The 16,562-nt window shown below is 42.0% G+C and overlaps 1 protein-coding gene across 1 annotated transcript in view; it reads right to left on the bottom strand.

Moving 5' to 3' along the window:
- Positions 1–16,562, bottom strand: part of LOC121178809 (dihydropyridine-sensitive L-type skeletal muscle calcium channel subunit alpha-1-like) — a 55,814-nt gene that overhangs the window by 11,382 nt on the left and 27,870 nt on the right. The window contains exons 20-34 of the mRNA XM_041033181.1: positions 16,428–16,534; positions 13,022–13,109; positions 12,823–12,930; positions 12,664–12,716; positions 11,739–11,885; positions 11,338–11,539; positions 9,540–9,698; positions 8,388–8,498; positions 7,917–8,000; positions 5,879–5,926; positions 4,745–4,771; positions 4,512–4,637; positions 4,360–4,425; positions 3,077–3,168; positions 587–746 (exon numbers count right to left, since the gene is read on the bottom strand). Coding sequence (XP_040889115.1) covers positions 587–746; positions 3,077–3,168; positions 4,360–4,425; positions 4,512–4,637; positions 4,745–4,771; positions 5,879–5,926; positions 7,917–8,000; positions 8,388–8,498; positions 9,540–9,698; positions 11,338–11,539; positions 11,739–11,885; positions 12,664–12,716; positions 12,823–12,930; positions 13,022–13,109; positions 16,428–16,534 — 1,578 coding nt within the window. The remainder of the gene's footprint in view (positions 1–586; positions 747–3,076; positions 3,169–4,359; positions 4,426–4,511; positions 4,638–4,744; positions 4,772–5,878; positions 5,927–7,916; positions 8,001–8,387; positions 8,499–9,539; positions 9,699–11,337; positions 11,540–11,738; positions 11,886–12,663; positions 12,717–12,822; positions 12,931–13,021; positions 13,110–16,427; positions 16,535–16,562) is intronic.

Raw genomic sequence — 16,562 nt, forward strand, 5'->3', positions numbered from 1 at the left:
ACATATTATACTTTTATGCACTCATCCTAGCAGGTTGACCAGATCCAGTTCACATAAGGTCAGAAAAGCCTTAAGACCTTGATGTTTCTACATTGTAAAGCTTGTCAAGTCTGAAGGAAAAATAAATTATTTCTCAGACTTTGACGCTGACTTGCTGGATGGGAGTATCTACTTAACTTTGTCATAGTACCTGAAGTGATGACAGCTTAGTTTCTGGAACAGCAGGCTTATGAGATCAAGTGACACATCACCCTGATTAATGCCAATTTTCAGGCATAGGTAAGCCAGGCAGTTGCCTAGTGCACCATCAGCTGGTGGGTGTCAGGTGTCCAGTTTACTTTCCATCCAATGAGCACATTACTCTAAAAGCACACATTACCCTACACTAAAATAACAAACAAAAAACGCTCCTCATTTTGCACTATACATTCAGCTGATGCTGAGAGGAGTATGCAGGCAGGCTATGGCTCCACAGTCCTTTTGATGACACAGCTGAGTAAAAACCATTTAATAAAATAAATATTATAAAGTGTTAAGTGTGAAGTTGTCAGAGACACTCCATGTGTGAATGTGTTGGTTGTTTTACCAGAAAGGCGCAGAGCATGTAGAAACTCATGAAGTAGATGATGGCAAAGTTGGATCCACAGGCGTACTCCTCCCCAGGCAGATAGTCGGACTTGGGGTCACACTTCTTCCCGTACATACAAGCTAACATCACTTCATGCCAGGCCTCCCCTGTTGCACATCTGCACAACAGATCAAATCACACCTCTGTTACTCAGTCTGTCATTGCCTTCTTGTTGACTGCTTTAAGTATTAATTATAATTGTTTTATATGCAAGGGTACTTTGAATGATGAGCTCTTTTTAAAGAGCTGAATGTGGCTAAGGTAGCTTGCTCAGTCCTACACAACAGAGCCTTTATGATCTAAAATTAAAGCAAATTATCTGCCTTTAGCTAACAAAAGCCCTGACAAACCAAAAGTCTGTTTTATTTAAGTATGCCTGCAAGCACCTCTGACCATTGTACCAGGAGTACAGGGGGCTGGTGGACAGATTTGTGGAGTGGGCTGGAGGAAATCACCTGCTGCTTAATGTGGACAAGACCAGAGAGTTGGTGATTGACTTCAGGAGGAAGGGGACAGCCTCACAGCCCCTTTGCATCCTGGGTAAGGATGTGGAGGTGGTTGAGGAGTACAAGTACCTGGGAGTGACCATCGACAACAGACTGAGCTGGAAGACCAACAGCACAGCTGTGTACAAGAAGACCTGCAGCAGACTCTACTTCCTGAGGAAGCTGAGGTCCTTCAATGTGTGCAGTAAGATGCTGGAGATCTTTTACCAGTCTGTGGTAGCCAGCACTCTGTTCTCCTCTGTGGTCTGCTGGGGGGGCAGCATTGCAGCCAGTGACGCCAACAGACTGAACAAACTGATCAGGAAGGCGGGCTCTGTCATTGGCTGCAGACAGGAGACTTTTGAAGCAGTGGTGGAGAGGAGGACACTGAACAAACTGTTATCCATCATGAATAACCCTGATCACCCTCTCCACCCTGTACTGGACAGACAACGGAGCGCCTTTTCCAAAAGGCTCCGACAGCTTCGTTGTCAAAAGGACCGCTACAGGAAATCTTTCCTGCCTCATGCCATAAGACTGTTTAACACCTCATCACTGTGTCACAGATAACACTGCTGTACATGACAGATCTGACACAAGGTTCAGCTTCAACTGCACTTTTTGTTTTTGTACTTAGATCTTATATTTCTATTCAAATGGCACACTTCCTTTTTTACTCTTATTTTAAAATCCTATTTCTGTAAATAATGTCTATATTGTTTATTTTTACCACTAGAGGTTTATATTTGGAGGCTGAGTGCCTGTGTATTGCTGCTGTGATAGTGAAATTTCCCAACTTGGGATGAATAAAGTATTTCTATTCTATTCTATTCTATTCTATTACTGTGTACTTTCCAATACTGATAATCCGACACTCTTACCCTCCTTCACTGATGACTGCTTCACTGTGCAGAAGGTGACAGAAGAGCCAAGTATCTTTTTTTCAATGCACAACTATGTAGGGATGTCCCGATACAACTTTTTCACTTCCGAAACAATAATGATATTGCAACCTTGAGTACTGGCCGAAACCGATATTGATCCGATACGATGTCAGCATGTATCATACATACTTTTATTACTTATTTTGTAGTGTGGAATGCTAGAAAAGGCTTGATCAAGAGATGTTACTCAAACAGAGAACAATAGTCAGCAACAGTAGGTATGAAAAAAACTGACCTGATTTATTATTAATAATAATATTATATTAATAATATTATTAATAATATATTAATTTCATATATAAATGTTAACCTTCAACATAATATCTACAGTATTCTACAATTGAATAAAATAAATAAAAATTTTTTTAGAAGGCCCTGAAAAATAACCTAAATAAATCCAATAAAAACAAATTATACTTTAAAAGTGCAAACAATTCAAGTTCACTTCAGTTATTTTTTACTGTCAATATATGGTGGGAACAACTGAGGGCAGGGACAAAAAACCAACGCTAAGGTGCATTACCACCACCTGCTGTGTTGGAGTGTGAACCGGAGTCACTTATGGATAGAAGTGCTGAAGCGGAAAATGGACTGCTTATCGGAGCGCTTACATCGGAGATTTTAGATGAGGTCCGATAAAATCCGCTAATTGTTTTTTGGCTGATATTGGACCAATATCCGATATCAATATTGGGTTGGGACACCCCTACAACTATGTGCAGCACTTTTAATGTGTACAACACTGACAGTCTGAAAATGATCATTGTCTCCCTATTTTAAACAATGTGGCGTCTGAAACCGCCTCTCAGTGGTGCCCCACTCATTGCATGATTGTGTGTGTGTAAGATAACACTGATTTCTTGTCCAAAGGTTGTAGGAAATGTTATGCATGCTATTACCTTGTACTGGTAGAGATCATTAAAATCCAGTAACAAGACATGAGAATAGAAAAGTACTGGTGTTACAGAATGAGTGCTGTTTAATAGATTTTTTGCAGCCTGGAGAGGCAGGTCACCCACCTGAATAACAGCAGCACTGCCTGTGGGAATGTTTGGAAGTTGTTGTTCCTGTTGATGTAAGTACCATCAACCAATGCAATTTTACCAAATATCTGCAGAAGACAGAAGCTTAGGTTAGGGATAATACTTAAGTGGGGTTACTTGCTTTGTGTTGGTGTGAGTCTTAGCCATGCGTCATTCATTCATATGCAATTTCCCCATTGTGGAACTAATAAAGGTGTATCGTATCTTATATTATTACAATCATGGAACATACAATACTTGTTTATTACTTTATTGCTTTATTGATCCCTCAAGCTGGGGAAATTAATCTCCACATTTTACCCACACCAAGTGAACGAAACATACACTCACAAGCATGCACATGCATCAGAGACACTGGGGGCTGCCTAGTAAGGCGCCTGGGGAGCTGGGGTGGGTCTCCGGGCACACTCTTAACTTGTTGCGCCATAGTTGCCCCCATTGTAGGGTATTATCCCTGTTATATAATGCCTATCACCAACAATGTGCAATCAGATTTTCAAATGTAGAATCAGAATTTCTGATGTTGCTAGGTAACACTTATGCTGCTGTATTATTATTAAAACCATCTCACCAGCTTGTAACATGCTGTAGAGATTAAGTTACCCAAGTTTCCCATCACTACAAATGAATCCCTACCTTCCAGCCAATCATATATGAGAATGACGTCATTTTAATGGATATCATTTTACTATGAAAATTAAATGGCAATATAATAGCTATAGACACATTCCAAGTGATTCGAACTGTTTATTAACATGTTCATAAAACATTCATCGTGCATTGTTCTTACAATGAAATAGGCCCTTCCTGGCTGCCTGTACATAGTGCAAGGTGGTTGCTCTGCATAATTTGATTGATTTCATCATTTGACTATTCATTTATTTGCAAACTGCCATTTATTGTCTTATGGTCTAAAACTATCTTGTCTCTAACAATCTTATTCGCCTCCTTGTCTCACATGTCGTCTTTCAGCTTCAGCAGGTCTTCTTTCCCACTTCTAAATCCACTCCTCCATAGTTAGGGCACCATAGAGGCAAAAGTTGATCTTAAATGTTTCCATTTTGTAGCAGTTTGCTAGTTAGCTGACTTTTTTCCTGCTTTGACAACAGTTCCCCCTCACAAGCAGAGTGATAGTGAATTATGTAATTATGCCATCACCATTGTAAACAGATATTGTATTACAGCTAACAACCAATCAGAATGCTTGATTTGAGCTGTGTTTTATAATTACACATTATGGGCAGTGTGTGTGTGTATACCTGCATTCCAACCACAGCGTATATGAAGAACAGCATGAGAATGAGCAGGGCCACATAGGGAAGAGCCTGTAACACAATGATCAATGGTGCTGTTAGAGAGACAGTCATTCTAAAGCTCAGGCTGAATGATGCTGAGTGATGATGATACTGACCTGAAGGGACTTGATGAAGGTCCACAAAAGATTCCGTATACCCTCAGAGCGATTCAAAAGTTTCACCAGACGCATGACACGAAACAGTCTGAAGAATGTGATTGATACGCTCATGTTCTCTGAAGACTTCTCAGAAAGAGGGAGAGCGAGGACAAATGGAACATTACACAGTGCCAAATGATAAATGAGATATTCCACCAAACTTGAATTTAAAAAGAGTTGAAACAACTCACCGCAATTGCTTGCATGGGATCCACTGCCTGTGGAAAAAAATATGACTTATGTAGACTTATGAGGTTATCTCACAATAAAGTTAATGCACTTTAACACATTTGCCAAAGCAGATTTGTCAAGCTTTTTAGCTTTTATCTTCCCGTGTTGTAGAAGAAAATGCTGATCACACACAATCTTGGCATAAACCATGACACACATTAAAATCACACCAATCACAATTGTTTTTAATGAAATCCACACAAAAGAAATGTTTCATACTTGTAATAGTTCAGTATGAAATTTACACTTACTGCACTGTAAGCAGCCTACAGCTTTCAGTTTGCCATCTTTTGTTCATGTTCTCGTTTGGAAGTTTAACAAAGTAAACTTTGACTGGTGTAGATGATTGATCACTTTTGTATTAGACCAACTATAAGACTACACTGCAATGTTCAAGGCTGCTCACACTCACTTTTGTTGGTCTGAATATTCAGATCAGAATGTCTCTTGTTCTGACTGACCCCAAAGTAAAGGATCATCATCAATAGTGTAGGGTCAACAGTCAGCGTTTGACTGTGTAATACATGTGCAATTGTTGTTTGCTTCTGTTACTGTTGAAGTTTTAAGTTTATTACTTTATTGATCCCTCAAGCTGGGGGAAATTCATCTCTGCATTTTACCCACACCAAGTGAACAAAACACATGCACAAGCATGCACATGCATGAGAGATGGGGCAGGGGGCTGCCTAGTTAGGCACCAAGGTGGATCGGTGCTTTGCTCAGGGGCACCACAGCCATGGCTGCAGAGGGAGGGGTGCGTCTCCTTCACCACCACCCATATCCGTTGTGCTTGGTCAACGAATTGAACCGGCGACCCTCTGATCTCCAGGCGGTCCAAAGTTCAAAGCCAGACTCGTAACTTGCTATGCCTTGCCCACCCCAGATAGATAGAATATTGGGTGAAACCAGCCTCTGCCTATTACACACCTCATATATGTAAGATGTTGAGACGGATTGTACGATTATTTTGTGTTTCTGGGAAAGGCAGCCCTGGAACCTGAAACACCCTTGACTCCAAGTTCCAAGCCTTGTTCAGACAAATTTCATACAACACAGATGGATGTCATGCAAAACTGAAGCAATTAAATAGTTACAGCACAGCCATGGAGACAGTAAAGTCCTCCCGAAGAGGCCAGGGCTGCCTGTAGGGAAAGAAACACAAATTCAAGAAGTGATGTCAGAGAGAATAGAAAGACAGCTTCACAGCATAGAAAGGTGTAGGTGGATTGCTGAGTGCTCACAAGCCTTTCGGATGACAGGTGAAACATAAAACCATGACCGATTGAGGATCTTCACAGACACAGTACTAACTGACTAGAATATGCTGATGACTTGACTACAAGTGGAGTGAAGTTGAAATAAGTTGAATTGAGAATAAAATATTATAAAAATGATTAGTTTATATGCTTGCTCTGGGGTCAGGCTGGGTCTCTGTAAAGTGAGAGTCTCTTTAACTGAGTATGAATTATTATGAAATCTAGCAGAAGGATTGCCAGTCCATGGGGTGCCAGAGGGGATATGTCCCTTGCACTTTTTCAACCATGATATGCCAGCCTTATTTGATATTTAGGTTGCAAGATTACTTCAAAAATACATCCCAGAGCTTGAAATTTCTTTGTAACTGCTAGATAGTTCCTAACTCTCAGAACTGTGCTACACCATTAAAGTGTGACTTACACCCTCATATTCAGCGACAAGGCTCTCTAGAAGCCTCCAGCATATTAAAAAAATACGACATGGGAGTGACTGCAGAGAACAACTGTATTGCCTACTGACCATCTCTCAGCCATGAGAAGCTGCTGTCAGACTCTGTGTGACAGGGAGTCTGGTGAAGCTTGACACATTTATGGCCCTTTGAGAGCCACTGCATGGGTACTTGTGTTGAGCTGACAGCCTCCCCGGTGTGTGTGTGTCTTTGGGGAACTTTCAGTACGTGACTATTCGTAATTTCATAATTTTGTTGTAATGGCTGGCAAGAATCGTGCAATGACAATATACCTCTTATGTCTTATTGGAGGGGCCTTCTGGGACTCCACAGATTAATTTGTTCACTGTTTACCTACACCTAAACTCTGCCAATGGACCCAACACTGGATTCAGCTGAACCCAAAATTCTAATTTAAGGTGTAGTAAATCGCAGCCAAGCAACCCACACACAGGCGGTGGTTAGGTGTGCAACAACACAATGCCCCACAACACACACCACAGCACTGTTCTATCTCCAACAAAAACATTTTCTTTGGAAATGAGAAATATAAAGAGCTATTAGACCGACGAGCAAACTAACTCAGAGCCAATATCCAGAGGAAAGAGGAAAATCACCTTGTCATAGCTCTGAATATTGGCTCTTCAGGTGAGAAATCAAGTTTGAGTAGTGAGTGTCCACACATGATTTTAAGTTAATGTCTGCACATTGATGAAAACATTTTTAAGGTATGCAATGAAGGTCTGTTATAGTTTAAGGTTAGGTTATATGTAGTCACAAAAAAAATGTTATGTGATAGATTAGCACCTATGTTGGTTGATCCACTATGTTCATTGTTCAATGTTAAGTTATTAATCAAAAATAGACAACTTCAGGGGTGACATGTTACATGTGACGCAGCAGGATGTTTGGCTTCAGCTTGTGAAGCCCTTAGTGATGTGTAAATCAGTTGCAAGGAAAGATCTACAGTGTGTTCAATGAAGGGTGATCATCTATTTAAACAGGAAGTCAATGCAGCACTTCAAGCCAGCATGGTTTCCAAAAGTTAAAGATTTAGAGGCACAAAAGAAATATCTTTTGTAAATGTGGTATTACTTTGTTTTATTCATGTCTGCATACATGGAGCAACCTGTGTTGGTAGTAAGTATTTATACAGATTCACATCATTATTAAACAACATTTAACAAATTTCAGGTCCAATACATGGACCATGCACCATGGAAATTCCACACAGTAAATTGGAGGACTTTCTTGCTGTGAGGCAACAGTGCTAACCACCAGTGAATGAATGTTAAGTCAATGAAGTGCCCCCAAATATTCACATATTATCAAAGAATCCAAGTGTGTGTGTGTGTGTGCGTGCGTGTATGCGTGTGTGCGTGCATGCGTGTGTGTGTGTGTCAGAGCAAGCAAGGCATGGTACTCACATCAATTTCGCTTAGTATCACATCCACAACACTTCCAATGACAATGACAAAGTCAAAAACGTTCCAGGGGTCTCCAAAATAACCCTTCGAGAAAAAAAAAGACAAGTGTGAATGTTAACTCATGTACCTCTGCTCTTAAAGAAAGCATATTTATATACACTGTTTTCTTTATATACCTTGTATATAAAACACACAATATATATATTCTGGTTCTGATTTCTTAACAACTGGAACATGGCAGGTGCATTTTTCATTCCAAAAGGATAGAAGGAAAGAGATTACTGTGTATTTATTAATAAAAATGTTGTTTATTGATTCCAGGTAATGAACTGGAACTAACTATAAATGTGTCTTTAATCAAACACATCAGGTTTCCTCCCATCAAATTTGAGCAAAGTTTTTTTTAGTAAATGTAGTCACTGAAAGACAGAGATGGCCCTTATGGAATTATGAGTATGAGTTCTGACTCACCTTGGCTTTGAAGGCCATGAGCTTAAGGATCATCTCCACAGTGAAGAGCACAGTGAAAATTACATTGAGCATGTCAGACAGGTGAGTAACATGGTCTGACTGGTTGCAGTGCTGTGGGGTCAAAGAGAGTTCAGAAGGAATATAAAGTGAGACAAAGTGATTGGAGCTATACAGTATGTCAGGTCTCGGCCTGCACTTTGGACAGTTAGGAGATGAGTACCATCTGGTCAAAGGTTCAGCTGTGTCTGGATCAGGACCACAAAACTGTCAGCTTTTTCCCCATAGTCTGTTACACCTAGTTCAAACATTCAGACTCTTAGGAGAACCCCACCCAGTGCCTCTCAGCCTCACATAATATATGTACTGAGCTCTGACTGGACAGTTAATTTCTCCCATTGCCGTGTTATAAATACACAAGGAGGCTCTTCATATCCTGAGAAATGTGTTTCCAGCATTGTTTTCAAGTCCCAGTAGCACCATCCGCTATTATTATTGTTGTTGTGATTATTATTAGTAGTATTTTTTTTTTTTGTTAAATATAAGGCACACAGGGTTGCACAGTGTAGAGAGGGTTCCAGGTCCGAACCCTGGTCTGGGCTCTTCTGTGCAGAGTTTGCATGTTCTCTCTGTGTCTGCATGAGTTTTCTCCGGGTACTCCGGTTTCCTCCCACAATCGCAAAAACATGCACATTAGGTTAATTGGCGTTTCTAAATTGCCCCTAGGTGTGACTGTGTGCATGAGTGGTTGTCTGTCTTTGTGTGTCAGCCCTGCGATTGACTGGCGACCAGTCCAGGGTCCCCACAAGAAGGGAAATACCTGGAAGTGAAACATCAAGCAAATAAAGTTCCTCGGGTATAAATAAAGTTCTCTGAATTTGAATCTGAATCTATGCATTTTTTCAGTCTTCTATACTTAAACACATCCTGCTATAATCATTTAAGACATGACAGAAAATAAAAATGATACTAAAAATTACTTGTAACATATCATGTTAGTCAGTGATGTTTAGTCAGTGATTAAATAGAAAAGCATACATTTCTTCATACAATTCTTCCTTAATTCTTTATTTGCCACACCACGATTTTTTTTCCCCAAAATAAGGCAAATAGACAGTATTAAATGTGTTTGGGTAATGTATGTTGTGTTCATACCTGCATTCCCAGACACATGGTGTTGAGCATAATAAGGAGGAACATAAGGTACTCAAAGTAGCAGGAGGTGACGATGTACCACACCTGATACTGGTAGGGATTTTTGGGAATATAACATCGCAGTGGTCGGGCCTTAAGAGCATACTGCACACACTGGCGCTGGAGGGGTTAGAAAGGGGGGTGGGGGACAAATCAGGATGATAAATCAGGATCTCAAAAACAGAATGATGGCTTTTTGAGGACAATAGCAACAACAGACAGTTGAGAGCAAAAATCTAATTCCAATATATTAAATTAAACCACACTCCCTTTATTTGAAGAGCACTTTTGATTTTAGAACCACAGTGCTCCAACCACTATGACTGTGAGGGTCCCTGGAGTTTTTCCAGTGGGCCAGTAGTGTTTGTGAGGTCACAAACTTCTTCATTTGTGTCAAGTTAATAATTGGTGAGAATTAATTAACAGGACATAAAATGAAACAGTAGTTGACATTTTAAAATATGTTAAGAAAACACAGTGTTCAAAAGGCATGGTTACAGCTTTAACTGCAGTAGGATACACAGTGCTATTCTGTATATGCAATTAAAGGTGGAGTAAGTGATTTTAATCCAATATACCTTTTGTCAAATTCAGTGACACAGTTTTCAGTCACACTGTTTTGTGCATGCACTGTTAAAAAATCCAGTGTTCATACAGAGCTTTGGCTCTGTAAATGGAAAACAGTGAATGGAAAAAGTGACTCGGGCCGAGCCACAGAACACAATTCCAGCCAATGAGCAACAGGAGGTTTTCAAATACATAACAAATTTGCAAATTTAAGAATTACCCATCCCTGCCAGACCATGTGGAGTTTTTTGAATGTGATGGATTGGGACTGCAGACGAGAGACCCGTGATGACATTGCAGTGAGTGCACAGAAGGAAAGGTGACGGAGGCATATACTCTACAACACAATTGCATTGTCAGGAAGGAGAGACAGCTGAATCACAGCCAAAGAGGAGAGGGTCAGAAGAACAAAAACTGAAAAAGAAGGGCTATGATCAGGTGCCACTTTAGAGCCACTTTAATGTTGGTGAGGCCGATAAAGAGACAAACAGAGCCTGACACAATTTCAAAAACTTGATGAAGTGATTTGTCGAGGTAGTCCCAATGGCTAGTCCAACAACTGTGGAGAGACTGTGGAGGGTTGAAAGGCATGACGACCCATGCAGAGAGGCAGAACAAAAGGCAGAACTTCCAGACTTCTCAACAGCTTCTTACCACAAGCTGTTAGAGTACTAAACTGCTGAATCACAGACATATCCACCATTACTAATCCAAAGACAGCTAAATAGGTGTTTTACCCGGCACTGGTCACTTTAATGCTCAGTATTGGCACTTTAATGACAGTCTGCTGCTATGGACATTTATAGAAGATCTTGTACATTGGGGATCTTCTTGGATAATGGGCGCCTTAGGGGTGGAGGGTCAGACTGGTTGGCTGTTTGCAGGGATTTGAGTGTATTTGTTTTTTGCTTTTTTTTTTAAGTATTTATTTAGTATTTATTATTACTTTTTTTACCTTCATTCTTCTGACCCAAGGAAACACTGTCTCATTTTGTCTACACTGCAGTTGTATGTACAGCAAAGAGACACTATCTAGTGATACTATCACCCTTACATGCAATAGTTTTGTTGCACCAGTGACATCAAGTCATTGCAACTCAAAACAAAATGTGCACAAGATCAGACGCTGTGAGCTGTGCCCACTGTTCTCAAGTTGCTTTGCTGGCTGTGCAGTGTGTGTGTGTTGGCACACCTGGTTTTTGTCTAGCTCACAGTTCTTATACTCCTGCTCTCCTTGCTCCTGGAAGGTAACGATGACAAAGCCCACAAATATGTTCATCATGAAGAACGCAATAAGGATGAGGTAGATGATAAAGTAGATGGAGATGGCCACCCTGTTGTTGTACACTGGACCTTTATCCTCGAAGTTTGAATCAATGGCTTTATATAGTATCCTAGATTAATAATACACACACACACACACACACACACACACACACACACACACACACACACACACACACACACACACACACACACAGTGCATTATGGTGGATTTCTCTCTCACTGGTGACTAAAGTGAAATTCACAGTGGGCAGATTACTGAATTTTCAGATGTAAATACTGAAATGAATGGAAACCATGATGACTTACTTTGGCCATCCTTCAAAGGTAGAAATGGTGAAGAGAGCCAGCATGCCATTGAGGATGTTATCAAAGTTTAGTTCTGAGTTGGTCCATTCCCTCTTCTGGACCTCCATCTCATGAAGTGCTCCTTCCTGATACTTTATATACCAACCTCTGAACAACAGAGTGAAGGTCAGAGACATACAGGTGAGATGCAGGCAGGATACAGCCAATCAAGATCATCTTATAATGTCCAAATAAACAGCAGGAGTTTTGTCCCAGGTCCACTTACTTTTTCCAGACTTTTCAACCACATATCACAGGCCTCATCATTCAAAGGAGTTCACTCACTTGTCATTGAAGGATTAAAATATACAGTAGAAATTCAGCCCCATAATAACAGGTAGTTGCATATGGAGCAAAATGCCAACACTTGTTTCTGTTCAAAGATTAGTGTGTTTTCCATTCTGCTAATTCTGCTTCCTCTCTTTCATCCTCTAGCCTGTGACCCAATGACAGATCAAGACCCGCTATTTTTGAGAACGTTATAGTTGATCAGATGTGTTATGGAGGACATAACACATCTGAGCAACATTAAGGCGATAGTGGCAAGAAAAAAACTCCCTTTTAACAGGAGGAAATCTTGAGCAGAACCTGGCTCATAAGGGGGACCCTCCTGCTGATGGCTGAGCTGGGTGAAAGGAGGAAAAGGAGGAAGACAGGACAACTGGGAATGACAGAACAGTTAGTGGATACAATGTGCTCAGCAAATTACACTTTTGATAGTAAACGGAGCACAGAATTTTGTCAGAATTCTGATTTTCGTCTCAGAATTTTCTCTGTATTCTGACTTTAATATCAGAATTCAGATTTTTTTTCTCAGAATTCCAATTTTATTTATTATGTATTTATTTATTTTTCACGAGCCCTACTAAACACAAAAAGTCCTTACTTGCATGTTTCCTCAGTCATTTTGTCAGGATCTGTGCAGGCATAGAACTTGCCCTGGGAAGGCAACAAAGGTGAAAAGGCAGACAAAAAAAGCTATTTACAAAATACAGTGTTACAGTATGCAACAGGATGTTACTTTATTCCTTATATTTCTTCTTACTTTGAAAAGTTGAACTCCAATGCAGGCAAACATGAAGTCCAGTAGCATGGTGACCAGTACAATATTTCCAATGGTCTTGACAGCTACAAACACACACTGGACCACATGCTACATACAGAGAGATATTACAAATAGCTGATGATCAGGTCAGTATGAGGCCAATTGTAAAACTCAAAGTGTACTCACAGAGGAGTCATACCTTGAGTCCCTTGGCTCTGTTGATGGCCCTCAGTGGCCGGAGTACCCTTAACACTCTGAGAATCTTCACCACTGAGATGGCACTGGATCTAGATGATACAAACACACCACATTTACTGATCCTACTCTAATTATCCAAGATGGCGCTGTCTCAGACAGCAGCTTGTAGCAGCAGCTCCTTGCATCTGCAGTAGTTTTTAACATTTTTCTAAGCTTTTCTTTAGTGTTCAGTGTTTAGTGTGCCTGTTTCTGTCTACTTTCATTTTTGTTCCGTTCCTGATTGATTTTTTAGTGTTTTTGGCAGCATGACTTGGAGATTTAGAAACTTTTTTTCTCCTGCTCCTGGTGCTTGGGCTGCTGGGGCCCCCAGCAGCCATGCCGAGAAGACCCCCGGCATTGTTTACACACGAGATCAGCTGCTGGCTCTGAGGCCACCATCCTTCGTGGCCAGAGAGAAGCCCCAAATCCCAGAAGAACTGAGGAGGATACAACGAGGATGCAGGGCAGGAGTGAGACGACGGTTGAAGAAGCGACGTTTTAAACCCTGTGTCTCTGTGATCATCACGGGGAACGTCAGGTCACTGGCAAATAAAATGGACGAGCTGGAGGCACTCACACAGACCCAGAAGGAGTACAGAGAGGCCAGCATCATGTGCTTCATGGAAATGTGGCTGCACGGACTGACTCAAATGTTATGATCGCTGGATTCCACACAGTGCAAGCAGACCGGGACACCACTGCGGCCCGTAAGAAGAAAGGAGGGGGGGCTGGCCATGCTCGTCAACAACAGGTGGTGTAAACCGGAGCATATCCACGTCAAGGAGCGCGTGTGCAGTCCAGACGTGGAATTTATACTCCGTCCATATTATTTGCCACGGGAGTTTACAAACGTCATCGCCATCACGGTCTATATTCCTCCGACCGGTAAAGCAGACACGGCCTGTGACGTCATCTACACTGTCACAGGCCGACCTGCAGACTTAACATCCTGGTGCCTTCATCTTCATCACAGGGGACTTTAACCATGCCTGTCTCTCCTCCACTCTCCCCACATTTCATCAGTATGTCCATTGTATAACAAGAGAGAATAAGACTTTGGATTTATTGTATGCTAATGTCACCAATGCATACACCTCCACTGCACTCCCCCGACTGGGCAAGTCTGACCACAGTCCTGTCCTGCTCTCCCCATCATACACACCTGTGGTTCAGCAGCAACCAGTCACTGTGAGGACTGTTAGGAAATGGTCTGATGGTGCCATGGACGCCTGGCGTGATGCTCTGGAAACCACCTACTGACCTGCTCTGTATGAACCACATGGTGACGACCTGGATGGACTAACTGACTGCGTTTCTGAGTACATCAAATTCTGCATGGACAACTCCATCCCCACCAAGAAGGTGCGCTATTACCCTAACAATAAACCATGGGTGACAAGTGATCTGAAGGCCCTTCTGAATGACAAGAAGAGGGCCTTCATGGCTGGGGACCGCACTGAGCTCAGGAGAGTCCAGAAGGAACTGAAACACAGCTTGAAGGAGAGATAGGGACTAACTATCACATCCAGCCAGGTGAGGAGACAATTAGAGAGGCTCAACCAGGGAAAGGCTGCTGGACCTGATGGCATCAGCTCTAGCCAGCTGTGTGGACTGCTGCAGCACCTGTTCAATCAGAGTCTTCATCTGCAGAGGATTCCAGTGCTGTGGAAAACATCCTGCCTGGTCCCGGTGCCAAAGAAGAACCACCCTGTGGCACTGAATGACTACAGGCCTATTGCACTGACCTCTCATGTTATGTAGGTCACAGAGTGGCTGGTGCTGTCACACCTCAGACCCCTAGTGAGCCCATACCAAGACCCACTGCAGTTTGCATATCAGCCCAAGGTAAGGGTTGATGATGCAGTAATACAGTATACCTGCTGCAGAGGGCTTACTCTTCCCTGGACAGACTGAACACCACAATACGGGTCATGTTCTTTGACTTCTCTTCTGCATTCAACACCATCCAGCCGAGACTGTTGCGTGCTAAGTTAGAGAAGATGCAGGTGGAGGCTCCCCTTGTCTCATGTATTGAGGACTACCTGACTGGTCGACCACAATTTGTGGGGCTGCAGAGCTGCGTGTCTGACCTCCTGACCAGCAACACCGAGGCTCCTCAAGGAACTTTGCTGTCTCCCTTTCTATTCACCACCTACACGGCTGACTTTCAGTACTTTCAGTTATGTCACCTCCAGAAGTACTCGGATGACACAGTCATAGTCGGGTGTGTGGAGAGAGGACGGGAGGATGAGTACAGGGGCCTTGTGGAGAGTTTTGTCAGGTGGTATGGGGAGAATTACCTGCAGCTGAACGTGGCCAAAACAAAAGAGATGGTGGTGGACTTTAGTAGGAGTCAGTCCCCGCCCTCCCCTGTCTGTATCAGTGGGAAAGATGTAGAAACAAAAATTTCTTAAAAGTTCCTGAGTGTTCATCTGGACAATACACTGGAGTGGTCCACAAATACTGAAGCTATCTACAGGGAGGCCATGAGTAGACTCTACTTCCTGTGGAGACTCAGATCCTTCAGTGTTTGCAGCAGAGTGCTCCACATGTTCTACCAGTCTGTTATGCCGAGCACCATCTTCTTTGCTGTGGTGTGCTGGGGTGCTGGCATTAAAGCAAAGGATGCCAACAGACTGGACAACTCATTAAAAAGGCGGGGTCTGTTGTTGGCTTTAAGCTTGCCAACCTGGAGGAGGTGGCGAGGGACAGAATGCTGTCAAAGCTGAGGACAATCATGGACAGTCCCTCCCACCCGCTCCATAAAACTGTGAACAATCTGGGAAGCAGCTTCAGCAACAGACACCTGCTACCACGCTGCTCTAAGGAACGGTACAGGAAATCATTCCTGCCGTCCACCATCAGACTCTATAACTCATCTGTATCTGTCAGTGCTGTGTTCACAAACCTGGGCTAATGCATCATCTAAGGTGCGCTATAAACCTCAGTTATATACTTAACACCACATAATTAACATAATTAACTGTATATATGTATGTGCAATTGTCTGCTGCTATGTGTGTATGTATGTGTATATAAGACCCCTTCCTGTATATATATTGTATTCTCTTTTCCATGTTTATTTTTACCTATATATAGTGTATTTATTGTTCTTTGTGACTGCTGCTACAACCGAATTTCCCCACGGGGATCAATAAAGTAACTCTTATCTTATCTTATCTTATCTTATCTTATCTTATCTTATCTTATCTTATCTTATCTTATCTTATCTTATCTTAAAGGTGTGATGGCATGTGGCATTACTCTATCAACTCCAGGACTTGACAAGATAAAGAACAGAGTTGTTTTCATGCTGGAGGTGGTCAGTCAGTAAAAAGTGATGAGGTACATATCTAGACTGCACTTACTCCATGCCCATTGAGAGGAGAGACACACTGACCACCAGAAGATCCAAGATGTTGAAAGAATTCCTGCAGAAAGACCCTTTATGAAGAATGGCACCGTATGTTGTCATCTGAAAAAGAATCACATTATGAACGCCA

This window comes from Toxotes jaculatrix, chromosome 3, assembly GCF_017976425.1.
Source record: "Toxotes jaculatrix isolate fToxJac2 chromosome 3, fToxJac2.pri, whole genome shotgun sequence".
NCBI classification, from domain to species: domain Eukaryota; kingdom Metazoa; phylum Chordata; class Actinopteri; family Toxotidae; genus Toxotes; species Toxotes jaculatrix.